The following is a 13,847-nucleotide window of genomic DNA, read 5'->3' on the forward strand; positions in this document are numbered from 1 at the left end:
GCCTTTGATCCCAATATTTTCCTAGCAATCAGGCATCCCAATTTATTAACCTTGGGGCTGATTATCTCCGAATGCAATCTCATTTGTATAGCCTTATAATAACTACTAACATCAGGTAAATTAAAACCTCCTTTGGATCTAGGAAGAATCAGCCTTCGGTAGGCGAGTCTAGGTCTAGCCTGATTCCATACAAATGCCGAAAATGTTTTCCTGATCTGTGTCAAGAAGTGGCAATGCCTGCATTAAATACAGCAATTTGGGGAGTACATAAGTTTTGAGAACATTTTTCCTCCCTAACCATGTCAGGAAAGGAATTTTCAACTCTTTTAGTTGAATTCTGATATCCGCTAGAAGTTGGGGATAGTTCTGGGAAAAAAGTTTATCCGGGTCTCTAGTGATTTGCACCCCTAAGTATTTGATGTGTTCGTTTTCCCATTGGAAAGGATAGTTCTTTTTGAGGTGGGCAATTGTCGTCTGAGGGGTGTTAATACCCATAGCTACACATTTGGCCAGATTTATTTTAGAATTGGACGCAAAACCGAATTCATCCAGTTGCCTCAACAAAGCAGGGAAAGCTACTATCGGATCTGAGAGTAAAAGCAGCATATCATCCGCGAATGCGGCTATAGTGTGAGGCTGGAACCCAATACTTAATCCCTGTATATCCTTATCCTGCCTAATGGCCTGTAACAGGGTCTCCAAACATAGGATGAAAAGGGTAGGTGAGAGTGGGCAGCCCTGTCGGGTCCCATTTCGTATTTCAAAATGAGGCGTGAGAACACCATTTATGCGAATTCTTGCCGTGGGGCAGGAGTACAGCGACAGCACAGCGGTTATAAACTGAGAGGGAAACCCAAATTTGCCCAATGTAGCTTCCATAAAGTGCCAATCGACTCTGTCGAATGCCTTTTCGGCATCTGTGCTCAACAGGGTAAGCTTCTGACCGTGATTCAAAGCATACTGCTGTGCCTGTATTACCCGAAATGTGCTGTCCCTGCACTCCCTCCCACCCACAAACCCAGACTGTTCCGGTGAGACCAGGTCCCCCAACCAAGTTGCTATGCGGTATGCCAAAATCTTTGCCCAAAGCTTGATGTCCGCGTTAAGCAAGGATATTGGACGATAACTAGATGGAAGATTTAAGTCCTTCCCAGGCTTAGGCAGGACCGTAATGTGAGCTTCTAACGACTGTTTAGGGAGAGCAGTCCCAGTCAGCAAGGAATTGAACAGTGAGACCAGATGTGGGCCCAATATAGTGAAAAACTTTTTATAATAGGCAATAGTCAGGCCGTCCGGCCCTGGACTCTTGCCTTTAGGGGTCGACTTTAAGGCTTTCTTAACCTCCTCTATGGTCACCGGAGCCACCAGTGCCTCCTTGCCTGCGTCTGGTAGGGCTGGCAAGTGGAGCTTTTGCAAGAATGAAGCTGTCTTGTCCTGTCGGTCCTTGTGAACTTCTTTAGAGTCTCCCTGCCTTATATTATACAAGTCCTGATAGTACTCGTGAAACACCTTAGATATAGCCTTGGTGTCTGTGGAGATAAGGCCATCCGCTGACCTCATTTGTTTAATATAGGACTGCTCCTCCCTCTTTTTTATCATCGCCGTCATAACTTTACTTCCCCTATTGCCATGAATATAATGTTTATGTTTAACCCGTAGATATGCCCTGGCCACTTTAACGTTAAGTACCGACTTCAATTCTTGCCTGAGTGATACAAGCTGTTCAAACTCTTTTGCGGCTAGCGATCTTTTATGTGCTCTTTCTATCTGAGATATTTGCGTTAGAAGCTCCAGTATGCGTTTGTTCCTATTTTTCTTAATATGTGTACCTAGCGCAATGAATTCTCCCCGTATTACCGCCTTGTGTGCCTCCCAGGAGATAGCCGGTGACGTAGCCGTGTCAACATTTAGTTCAAAATAGTCTTGCAATTTTTTCGCAATCGACTCCACATGGGCTTGTGTGTCAAGAATAGTATGGTTAAGTCTCCAGGACCATTCTCTCCCAACTAGCTCCGGAAGCTGAAAGGCACACAACACCATTGCGTGATCCGACACTGTTATACTATCTATTTTTGTGGATATCACTAGTGGCAAACTATTCTCTGGAAACATGAGGTAGTCCAATCTCTGGTACGACCTGTGCGGATTAGAGTAAAATGTGTAGTCCCTATCAATCCCATGTATAGATCGCCAGACGTCCACTAATTGTAGTGCTTTCAACCGCATTTGTAGGGTTCTCAGGGCCTTAAATGAAACCACTGATCTTTGGGTTGATGAATCCAATAACGGATTCAGAGTCACATTGAAATCTCCCCCCAGTAAGACCTTGCCGAATGCAAAAGCAGAGATTTTATCTAATGTTTCTAGCATCCAATGTACGGTTCTGACATTGGGGGCATATAAATTGCATAGTGTAAATTTGGTGTGGCCTATCTCACAGTTTAGTAATAAAAAGCGACCTTCTGGATCAATCAGCTGTGAGTGGAAAGCAAATGGGACGCACTTCCGCAAACCTATGCTGACCCCTTTGGACGCATTCCTATCCGAGCATGCGTGAAACCAATAGTGAAAGTTAGAGTTACCTAGGTTAGGGATATGACTAGCTGTGAAGTGGGTCTCCTGTAGCATAATAATATCTACTAGAGCCGACTTAATAGACCTAAAAATCCGACTTCTTTTTACTGGGCCCTTGCATCCGTGTACATTAAATGTTGCTATATTAATGACTAACGGCGCCATTTTTGTGTTGTATAGTAGAAGACATCCAGCTAAAACTGATCAGGACCAAGTATGGAGTGTGTAACATAAAGAACTTCAAACTTATTAGACAATACATAGTGTAAAACACCAACAGTAATACTAATGGGTCAGAGTCCTGGGTAGGGCTCAGTACCCGGGGGGTGGAAATATGTACCAGAAGCATATCCTGATCGGCCTAGATCCTTCTGATATTACCCTACATCTGCAACACTAATCTCAGCATATGTAATTCCAATTGAACATTTCTTTTGAACATTAACAGTGCTCTTGATAGTCTTATAATTAAACTAAGCATGTTTTGCGGAAAACCAGAGCACGTCTAACAGCCCAAAAAGTGCAGTAAATCATATGTTAAAGAAGGGTGAAATAAGAACATTTAAGCAGTACAGATAATACCTCTCCCTCAAGCACACAAGGGAAGTAAGTCCATTCCGCCATATGCGCGAACTCAAGCCACATGTGTCTGCTATAGGGTCATATATCCATGCCTCTACTTGCCACTTTCCTGTTCCTTCCACTTCTTTGTTGCTTTGGCTGCATCCATGGGATACTCGCCGGTAAAGGTGGCAGTTCATCTTCTGAAGAAACCGGCAGCCAGGATGGGATCTCCACAGGGGTGATCCCCATCATTTCCCAAAAGGGGACTAAGTCCGCCGGTGCTCTCACGGTGAATCGACGATTTCCAGCTGTTATTAATATGCCGAATGGAAAAAGCCACCGGTATGGGAATTTTTAAGCACGTAGAAGATCCGTTAATGGCTTCAGCAGTCTCCTTTTTTGGAGGGTAGATGCTGCCAGGTCCTGGAAGATCTGTATACTTTCTCCTTGTAGCGTCACCTCCTTTAATTCTCTTGCTTTTTGCAGCAATTCCTCAGTGTCCCTGTAGCTCAATATGCCGCATATGATGTCTCTAGGATTTTCTGAGGTACCTGGTTTGGGTCTCAATGCACGATGAACCCTTTCCACTGTAATGTTCTGTGCTCTCTCCTGCCCCAACAATGAGGAGAATAGTGCATTCATCACATGCGCCAAGTCCTCCTTGTCAGCAGCCTCAGGGAAGCCCCGTATCCTGATGTTGCGGCAGCGGTTTCTATTCTCCTGATCTTCCATTTGTACAGAGTGTTCATGGCTCTTGTATGGGATCCCAGCGTGTCTTTGACCGCCGTATTAAAAGTGAGCATGGCGTCCTGTACCTGTTCTAAAGACTCTACTCTGTCCCCAATATGGCGGACATCCGTCTTTATAGCAGCTAGATCCGCTGCAATGGGTGCCAGAGCTCTTTGTAGCGCTTGCTCTAAAAAGTCCCTAGTAAGCGCCGCTGCACCCGACTCAGCCTGAGGCCCGCTCACCTCGTTCGCGTCCTCGTGCAAGGTTTCGGGACTCTAGGTCCCACAGGAGTCTCCTTCTGCCTGCCGCTTGTGCGCCATTTTAGGTGTTCGCGCCGGGGCCTGAGGTGCCGATTTCTGAAGGTACCTCTCCATGTCGGATTGGTGCTGTGAGTCCTTTCTTTGTTCAGTGGCGGCTCTGATCTGTTCTTTGGACTGAATCTTCATCTTTATGATTCGGGTATCGCTGTGACAAGGCATACTTAGGATCTAGTGGCGGGAGCTCCGCTCTCAAGCAGCCGCCATCTAGCTCGGTCAGGCCACGCCCCCGAGGATTCATTTTATTATTGAACAACAACCATGTTCTCAATGAACCCCAAAAACTCATTAATATCAAAGCTGAATATTTTTGGAAGTAGTTTTTAGTTTGTTTTTAGTATTAGCTATTTTAGGGGGATATCTGTGTGTGAAGGTGACTATTACTGTGCATAATTATTAGGCAACTTAACAAAAAACAAATATATACCCATTTCAATTATTTATTTTTACCAGTGAAACCAATATAACATCTCAACATTCACAAATATACATTTCTGACATTCAAAAACAATACAAAAACAAATCAGTGACCAATATAGCCACCTTTCTTTGCAAGGACACTCAAAAGCCTGCCATCCATGGATTCTGTCAGTGTTTTGATCTGTTCACCATCAACATTGCGTGCAGCAGCAACCACAGCCTCCCAGACACTGTTCAGAGAGGTGTACTGTTTTCCCTCCTTGTAAATCTCACATTTGATGATGGACCACAGGTTCTCAATGGGGTTCAGATCAGGTGAACAAGGAGGCCATGTCATTAGATTTTCTTCTTTTATACCCTTTCTTGCCAGCCACGCTGTGGAGTACTTGGACGCGTGTGATGGAGCATTGTCCTGCATGAAAATCATGTTTTTCTTGAAGGATGCAGACTTCTTCCTGTACCACTGCTTGAAGAAGGTGTCTTCCAGAAACTGGCAGTAGGACTGGGAGTTGAGCTTGACTCCATCCTCAACCCGAAACGCCCCACAAGCTCATCTTTGATGATACAAGCCCAAACCAGTACTCCACTTCCACCTTGCTGGCGTCTGAGTCGGACTGGAGCTCTCTGCCCTTTACCAATCCAGCCACGGGCCCATCCATCTGGCCCATCAAGACTCACTCTCATTTCATCAGTCCATAAAACCTTAGAAAAATCAGTCTTGAGATATTTCTTGGCCCAGTCTTGACGTTTCAGCTTGTGTGTCTTGTTCAGTGGTGGTCGTCTTTCAGCCTTTCTTACCTTGGCCATGTCTCTGAGTATTGCACACCTTGTGCTTTTGGGCACTCCAGTGATGTTGCAGCTCTGAAATATGGCCAAACTGGTGGCAAGTGGCATCTTGGCAGCTGCACGCTTGACTTTTCTCAGTTTATGGGCAGTTATTTTGCGCCTTGGTTTTTCCACACGCTTCTTGCGACCCTGTTGACTATTTTGAATGAAACGCTTGATTGTTCGATGATCACGCTTCAGAAGCTTTGCAATTTTAAGAGTGCTGCATCCCTCTGCAAGATATCTCACAATTTTTGCCTTTTCTGAGCCTGTCAAGTCCTTCTTTTGACCCATTTTGCCAAAGGAAAGGAAGTTGCCTAATAATTATGCACACCTGATATAGGGTGTTGATGTCATTAGACCACACCCCTTCTCATTACAGAGATGCACATCACCTAATATGCTTAATTGGTAGTAGGCTTTCGAGCCTATACAGCTTGGAGTAAGACAACATGCATAAAGAGGATGATGTGGTCAAAATACTCATTTGCCTAATAATTCTGCACTCCCTGTAGTGGAAACCCCCATAAATGACCCCATTGTAGAAACTACACCCCTCAAGTTACTCAGAACTGATTTTACAAACTTTGTTAACCCTTTAGGTGTTCCACAAGAATTAAAGGAAAATGGAGATGAAATTTCTAAATTTCACTTTTTTGGCAGATTTTCCATTTTATAATTTTTTTTTCTTTAACACATTGAGGGTTAACAGCCAAACAAAACTCAATATTTATTACCCTGATTCCGCAGTTTACATAAACTCCCCACATGTGGTCGTAAACTGCTGTACGGGCATACGGCAGGGCGCAGAAGGAAAGGAATGCCATACGGTTTTTGGAAGGCAGATTGTGCTGGATTGGTTTTCTGAACGCCATATGTTTTTTATTTTTCTGCCGATCGTCTTGTGCAGGGGCTTGTTTTTTGCAGAAAGTGTTGAGGTTTTTATTGGTACCATTTTTGGGTACATAGGATTTTTTGATCATTCATTATTACACTTTATGGGGCAAGGTGACCCAAAAATCTTTGGAACAGTTTTCCTTTATTTATTTTTACAGCGTTCATCTGAGGAGTTAGGTCATGTGATAGTTTTATAGAGAAGATCGTTACGGACGTGGCAATACCTAATATGTATACTTTTTCTTATTTAAGTTTTACACAATAATAGCATTTCTGAAACCCAAAAAATTATGTTTTATGTTTTGGGCGATCGTCTTAAATAGGGTATAATTTTTTGCAGGACGAGGTGACGGTTTGATTGGTACTATTTTGGGGGGTCATAAGCCTTTTTTAAGGCTTGCTGTTGCACTTTTTGTGATGTAAGGTGACAAAAATAGTTTTTTTGGCACAGTTTTTTTTTTTTTTTATGGTGTTTATCGGACGGGGTCTATCATGTGATATATTTATAGAGACGGTCGTTACGGACGCGGTGACACCTAATATGTGTATTTTATTTTATTTTTTTTATAGGAAAAGGCAATTTCTTTTTTTAATTTACATTTTTATTATTTTCAATTTCTTTTTTATCAAGTCCCTCTTGGATCATAAAGATCCAGTGGGGCTGATGGCTGTACTATACTTTGCAATGCTCTTGCATTGCAAAGTATAATACTATTAGATGCCCTGTAGGTGGCAACAGCGGACGCTTTTGCAAAGCGTCCGGTTGCCATGGGCTGCAATCACAGCGCTGCAGCCCCGATGGTTGAGAGAGGGAGTCCCTCCCTCTATAAACCCCATGGATGCCCCAACCGCGGCATCTATGGGGTTACAAGAGAGTGTCAGCATAGAGCTGACACTCTCTGCTGATGGCGGCGGCTCAGTAATTGAGCCGCCGCCATCACACACAGCAGGGGGATCGGGGGCAGCGCTGGAAAGGGGGGGTACGGCCGCCAATATTGAGGGAGGCTGGGGCAGGAGGGGCGGGTGAGAATGAATGCATGGGGCGGGGAGGGGGCGGACCGCATCAGGGCAGCTGCCTCTAGGAGATGAGCTGCAGGCGGACACAAGGGGGGGGCTTGGAGGGGGGTATTACGAGGACCCTACCTGATTTCATGCTCTGATCTGCAGAGCGCAGATCAGAGCATGAAACCGGCATTTTTTTCACTGCCGCGATCCGATTGGTTAGTCTGCACAGACTAACCAATCGGATCGATTGTCGGCAAGGGGCCACTCTGATTGGTCCCTTGCCGGCATTACTGCACTGTATGCTGTCCGTGACAGCAGCAGGGCAGGGGCAGAAGCTTTAATCCAAGCGCTGATTAAGAACGTTTATATACGTGGTAGCTGCACGGGATATGTGCAGCTATCGCATATATATACGGATTGCGGTCGGGAAGGGGTTAAGCAACATGCCACTATGTGGCTTGACTTTATTGACAACATATTCTGCTCCTGGAATGATCCCAATTCTATCGTACTACTCTTCCACCAATACCTTGATAATGTATACCCCATCTTGATACTGAAGGAAGAACAAGGCCACATTGAAATTCACCTGTACAGCAAACCAACAGACAGGAACAGCATTTAACATTACACAAGTTGTCATCCAAGGGCCACTAAGATGTCTCTACCACGCTCACAACTAACATGAGTAGAGAGGATTGTTACAAACCCCTCTACACGCCAAAAGAGAAGTCATTCAAATTTGTTCAGAGAGGTTACCGATTGAATACACAAGCATTCCAACCGGCCACCTCACATTCCGACACAACACAGAATTCTACATCCGATGCAACCGAACAGCTACCATCCCCTCATACCTAAAATCCAACATACAATCTCAGGCATACCCCAACATACAGGAATTCCAAGCTCCACCGCTAACATGTTACAAACGTTCAAGAAATATTAAAGATAGGCTGGTTGGGGCAGACATTCCCAAGATCCCCCGTCATCGTTTTCTTAAGAACCCTAAATCAGGTACCTTTCCCTGTCTCCATTGTGCCCAGTGTTCAAGTGTCATAAAAGGCAATATGGTCATACACCCATATTCGGGCAAAAAATATCCGATTGAGGGATTATTATTTTTTTACTTGTGATTCCACCTATGTGGATCTTATTAAATGCCCCTGCGGACTGATATACGTTGGAGAAACCACACAACATATAAAAGAGACCGAATCTCCAGGCACAAGTCTACCATTAGAACTCAACAATGATTATTTCCAATTCCGGCCCATTTTAAGGAGTACAATCATCACATTTCATCACTGCGTTTTCAAGTCCTGGAAGAAGTATCGATTCCATTCAGGGGAGGAAACGCTACAATTCTTTTTAGATCCATCGCTTGGATACTTTGTCCCCAAAATGACTGAATAGATAATTATTTTTTCTGTAATCTGTAACAATATTATATGATTTTTTCTTCTCCATTCCTTTTCAGATTTGTTAGTCTGGGACATTATCCCTAATTAGCAGACAACATGGATGAGATTCCCTTCCCCCTTTCCTTCCCACCCCTCCCCTTACTTAACCCCCTCACTACTATGTATGCCTTCCTAATTTTTGCTGTGGTAATTTCATTCATGGTTTGCTTTTCATTTTTGATTGTCTTTACATTTAGCCACGTGATTCAACATACTCTCTACCGTCTCTCCTTCCTGATCTTATACCCGATTCGTGCTTATCCATGTCAATATCCTTTTCCTTTCTCCCCCTTTTCTCTGGTTTCCTTTCTTCTTACCTTCCCATTTTTTCTCGCTTTTCCCCTTTTTTCCCTCTCTTCCTTATCTGCTCCCCCTTTTTTTCACTCTTTCCTTTTTCCCCCTTTCCTCCACTTTTTTTTTTTTTACCTTTTTTGTGTCTACCTTTTCCTCTACCCTTCTTTTCCATACTTTTTGCCTTATTCCCTTTCCTCCATTTCTCTTTTTTCTAAATTTTCCTTTCACTGTAATTCTCCCTCGATCCTTCATTCTATATGCTCAATTCCTATTCCTCCTTTTCAACATTCCATTACACATATTTACTCCATACCATGGATCCCCTTCAGACTTCATATACGGTATATTAGATCATTTCTCCTTTACTTATTATAGATTATCTCCCCTTTGGTCCCCCCTCCTTCATTGCGATCTCTCTGTAGTCACCCCTACAAGAGTGATTCCCTTGCCAGCATTACCTCACATAGCGCTACCCTGACGTAGTGATGTCAGCGGCGGCGCACACTCACTCCTATGACGCCATACACTTTATCCCTCTATTTATAACACGCTGGGCCGCCATGCAGTGCCGCCCAGATCTAGTCTCTCTACTTTAGGCCTCAGGTAATAACCACAGCTCCCCAACTTCACCCCTAACAGACCTCTGGCCCCATTTTATAACTTCCTCTTGCCTACTTTACCTTTATTACTGTATCTTCTTGCCTTACTGCTCCTTATTTCCCCAATATCCAGACATCCCTTTTTTAATACTTCTATATACTTTGACATGCCTCACAGCAGTACCTTTATACAGTTGATTATATAATTGCCACTACTATGGACCTGTAGTATATGGATTGTTGCTTTGACAATCATTATCAATGTTATTTCTTATTATGATGTAACCCTACTTGACCTCTGTTTTTTCTAATTTATACTTCAATTCGTTGATAACATATGGAATGTTATATATAATGCTCATATTTCTTGACAGATCCCTTGATAAAGGTCCTTTGTGGTACCGAAACGTTGGGACATTATATGGCCTTGTAAAATCTCTGTATACATGTGGAAATTCTGGACATGGATTGCTTGTACCAAGTAATCTAAACATTTACACGATGGATAAAAAAAATATAAAAAAATAAAGCCTTATAAAACTATAATTGGTGTGCCATAGAATCTCTTCAACAATTGCTTTGACTATTGTCCTCTATGAGCACCTTTCCTAGTTACGGAATGCAGATCTCATCACTCACGCTGTTAGGCCCCTTTCACACGAGCGAGTTTTCCGTGCAGGTGCAATGCGTGACGTGAACGCATAGCACCCGCACTGAATCCTGACCCATTCATTTCAATGGGCCTGTGTACGAGTGTTTTTCACGCATCACTTCTGCGTTGTGTGAAAATTGCAGCATGTTCTATATTCAGCGTTTTTCACGCAGCCCTGAACCCATAGAAGTGAATGGGGCTGTGTGAAAAACTGTCACCACCAGACATCTGAGAAGCTCTGACAGACGTTCTTCAGAACCTCCTGCTTGAGGTTCTTTTGTTTTGCTTTCGTTTTGTCATCTCGCTTCCCTCTCAGCTGTCATCTAGTTGCACTGATTGCATCCCTTTAAATACCCTCCCATAATGCATCACTTTGCGGTTTATACAACTTCCTGGAGTGTGTACATGCTTGATGCTACAACTGATGCTTCTACAGATAAGTCTGTTCATTGATTAGTGTTTTCCTGTTTGCTTGATCCTAGGTGACCCTGACTCCCTCCGTATTAAGTGTAGGGAGCCGGTGGTCGTGTCCCCTCACTATTATAGGGTGTTCAGGTGTCATACAGTCGAGGCACGAGGGAATGCAATTTTCTATCATAGAGATCTTTGCATGGGCTGAGAAGACAGGGAGAGTTATAGGGCTTAAACAGGGGTCACCCTTTTGTTCCTTAGTTTCGGATCAAGCCAGTCGGATTCTTATTTGTGACTTCTTGTTTTCCGTTACACCATCTGTGACAAAAACGCATTGCATCCGCAAGCAAGTGCGATGCGTTTTTCACTGATGGTTGCTAAGAGGTGTTGTTTGTAAACCTTCAGTTTATCATGTGCGTGAAAAACACATTGCACCCGCGTGGAATAAACTGAGCAACTGAACGCAATCACAGACAAAACGGACTGAACTTGCTTGCAAAATGGTGCGAGTTTCACTGAACGCATCCAGGGCCTACCCGTCACGCTCTTGTGAAAGAGGCCTTAGAGGTGAGACCTGAACCTGTTAGATATTTATTATGGCATGTCCTATCAATATGCCATGTGTGTCCAGATGAGACAAACCCTTTAAGCAAATAAAAAGCCAGGATGTAATCTGGTAGTGAATTCTCTTTAAGGGGGTTGTTCACACCCAGGTGCCTTCTGGGTGTCCATTCCTTCATGTGGCTGGACCTACAGAGGCAAAAGCATACTTACCTGCTCCCTGCTTTTTTTTGTACAGCACTGTATACTGGTGTGTCTATAAAACTTTACTTAAGTAAATGGAGGTAGATTCAGTAAACGTGAAATGCAGCATATCTTTATACATATATTAGTTATTCTTGGTCTACAAATTGTAACAATGTCGTGGTACCCAGTCCAAAAGCAACTTAAATACAAAAACAGTACCTTGATTGGCAGTAATAATAAAATAGAAATAAATCCACAATACAAAAATTAAGAAAAAAAAAATATTAGTAAAGAACACAATAATATTATGTGCACAGTTAGTCAAGAAAATTAGCAATGGGTATAAAAGCAACATAATATTGGTCTCAAACATATCTGCCCATTATGTTTACATCAGACATAAATTAAAAGTAACATTTGGTAAAAAGTCATCTTGGTTCTGTCTCCGTCATTGATGAATTATTAGACCCCGTGAGACCTGATGGATTTTCCATTGTTGAGGTGGAGGATGGAGTGTCAGTGCAGATGAAATTGTCTCTTAGCCTTGGGCTCTTGAACTCAGAGCTTTGAAAAGTGTCAGGATCACCTGATAAATCATCGGTGGAAAAATTGAGACTTCCCAGTTTGGCTAGTGAGTGGGATCTCTTCAGAGGTGAAGAAAGAGTAAGACCGGCTAGACGCATGCGAGTTTCGATTTCTTGAGTCCTCTGTTTGACAAGGCCAGGCTTGCCACGAATGCTGTGGATGCTGTCACTACTTGAACTGCGGGTGAGATTAGAGCTCATTGAAGACGACGCTGGAGTGTAGCAGATAGTCTTCAGAAAGTCTTTTGTATAACTACTGATCAAATCAGCTTTGCAGTAGGATGGGGTAGATGTCTTCTGAAACACACCATCCAATATGTCGACCAATTCTACTTTTTCTATGCTACCTGTTTGTTCTTCAATAGACTGATCAGAAGGTTGCTGTGTATGGTGAAGTTTACAGCTCTCTGTCTTTTCTATAGGACTCTCTTTAAGCACAGAAGAGCCTTCACTCTTGAGACGTTCCAGTTCTTTGGTATGCTTTCTAACCAAACCAGCCTTCTGAAGCTGCATAATCGATTCTTGGTGTTGCATCAAGTAGCTATGTGTGGCAGGTTTTTCCAAGTCCCTGCTGAAAAACAAATATTTCAGATCTTTACCTTGTTTTACATTTCTTTTTGAGTCTTCACAGAATTCTTCATCTTTTGTTTCATGCAGGTTGATTGAATCACTGTAATTCACATCATTGGCTTTAGAAGGGGTTGAAGCAAAAGTGCGCAAATCGGTTTGTAGTGGTGTTGGTTTAACCAGTTTGTGTCCATGCATCCTATCCAAAACTGCTGAAGTCATGTGCTGTAACAGTGCTGGCTGTGTGCATACAGTGGGGGCTTCAGGTATGCCAGCTGTATCCAGATCTTGGCATTCCTCCTGCGTCTCAGAATATATACAGTCTGTACATGATGGATATGGTGGCTTGACCTTGCTCAGGATTCCAAATATGGCATCTTCCTGCAAAACCAAACAACTTAAGAGTCACAATTCTAGGAAATGGGTCATTAAATAAAATGAAAAAAAAAAAAACTGTATATGAATGCTGCTAGATGAATGAGAATGAGCAATCCATTATTAGTAATTATGTCTTGGCCTATTCCACATGTATTAAGAGTCTGCCACATCCACAGTATATGGAGGTTTGTTACCTATACACCGGGATTTAAAGGGAGTCTAAAACCTGGACACTCACTGTTAAGGTCCATTCACACGTCAGTATTTTTACCTTTCCAGATAAACGTTCCTGTTTTTTGCAGATCCGAAAATCTGGATGACACGAGGATGCTTTTAGCATGTCTTCCGCATTTTTGACGGATCCATTGACTAGAATGGCATGACGGAACGCAAAATCGGACAAATAGTAGGACAGGGTATATTTTTTTCCTGGATCCGAATAAACTGAACCCACGGAACGGAATCGGAGAGCACCATGCATGCAGTCCGAATATTTACGGAATCCATTGAAATGAATGGATCCGAATTTTTATCGGAACGGATGCGGAATACAAAAATGGACGTGTGAATGGACCCTTAAACTGTCAAATTAAGTGCATTGAGGGCAGCCCAGACAACTCTGTGCACCCTTGCTCCTCCTGCCAGCCCCTCCCTCTTCCTCTTGATTGACAGGGCCAGGCTTGATGACTATGCAGGAACCTAGAAAGGAGAAGGATTTGCTGGCATAGGAAGCAGGAGGACCAAGGGTGCACAGAGCGGTTTGAGCCTGCCCTCAGTCCACTTAGCTGCTCATTTGCATATGTATTAGTACCTTTTCTCCA

General features: G+C 43.2%; 1 protein-coding gene across 3 annotated transcripts in view; it reads right to left on the minus strand.

Annotated features, from left to right (window-relative positions):
* Positions 1-11,608: 11,608 nt before the first annotated feature.
* SSH1 (slingshot protein phosphatase 1) overlaps positions 11,609-13,847 on the minus strand; it is a 45,365-nt gene continuing 43,126 nt past the window's right edge. For all 3 annotated transcript variants that reach the window (XM_044275343.1, XM_044275344.1, XM_044275345.1), the window contains one exon: positions 11,609-13,029. In XM_044275343.1, coding sequence (XP_044131278.1) covers positions 11,926-13,029 — 1,104 coding nt within the window. In that variant the 3' untranslated portion in view covers positions 11,609-11,925. The remainder of the gene's footprint in view (positions 13,030-13,847) is intronic.

This window comes from Bufo gargarizans, chromosome 1 (assembly GCF_014858855.1).
Source record: "Bufo gargarizans isolate SCDJY-AF-19 chromosome 1, ASM1485885v1, whole genome shotgun sequence".
NCBI classification, from domain to species: Eukaryota; Metazoa; Chordata; class Amphibia; order Anura; family Bufonidae; genus Bufo; species Bufo gargarizans.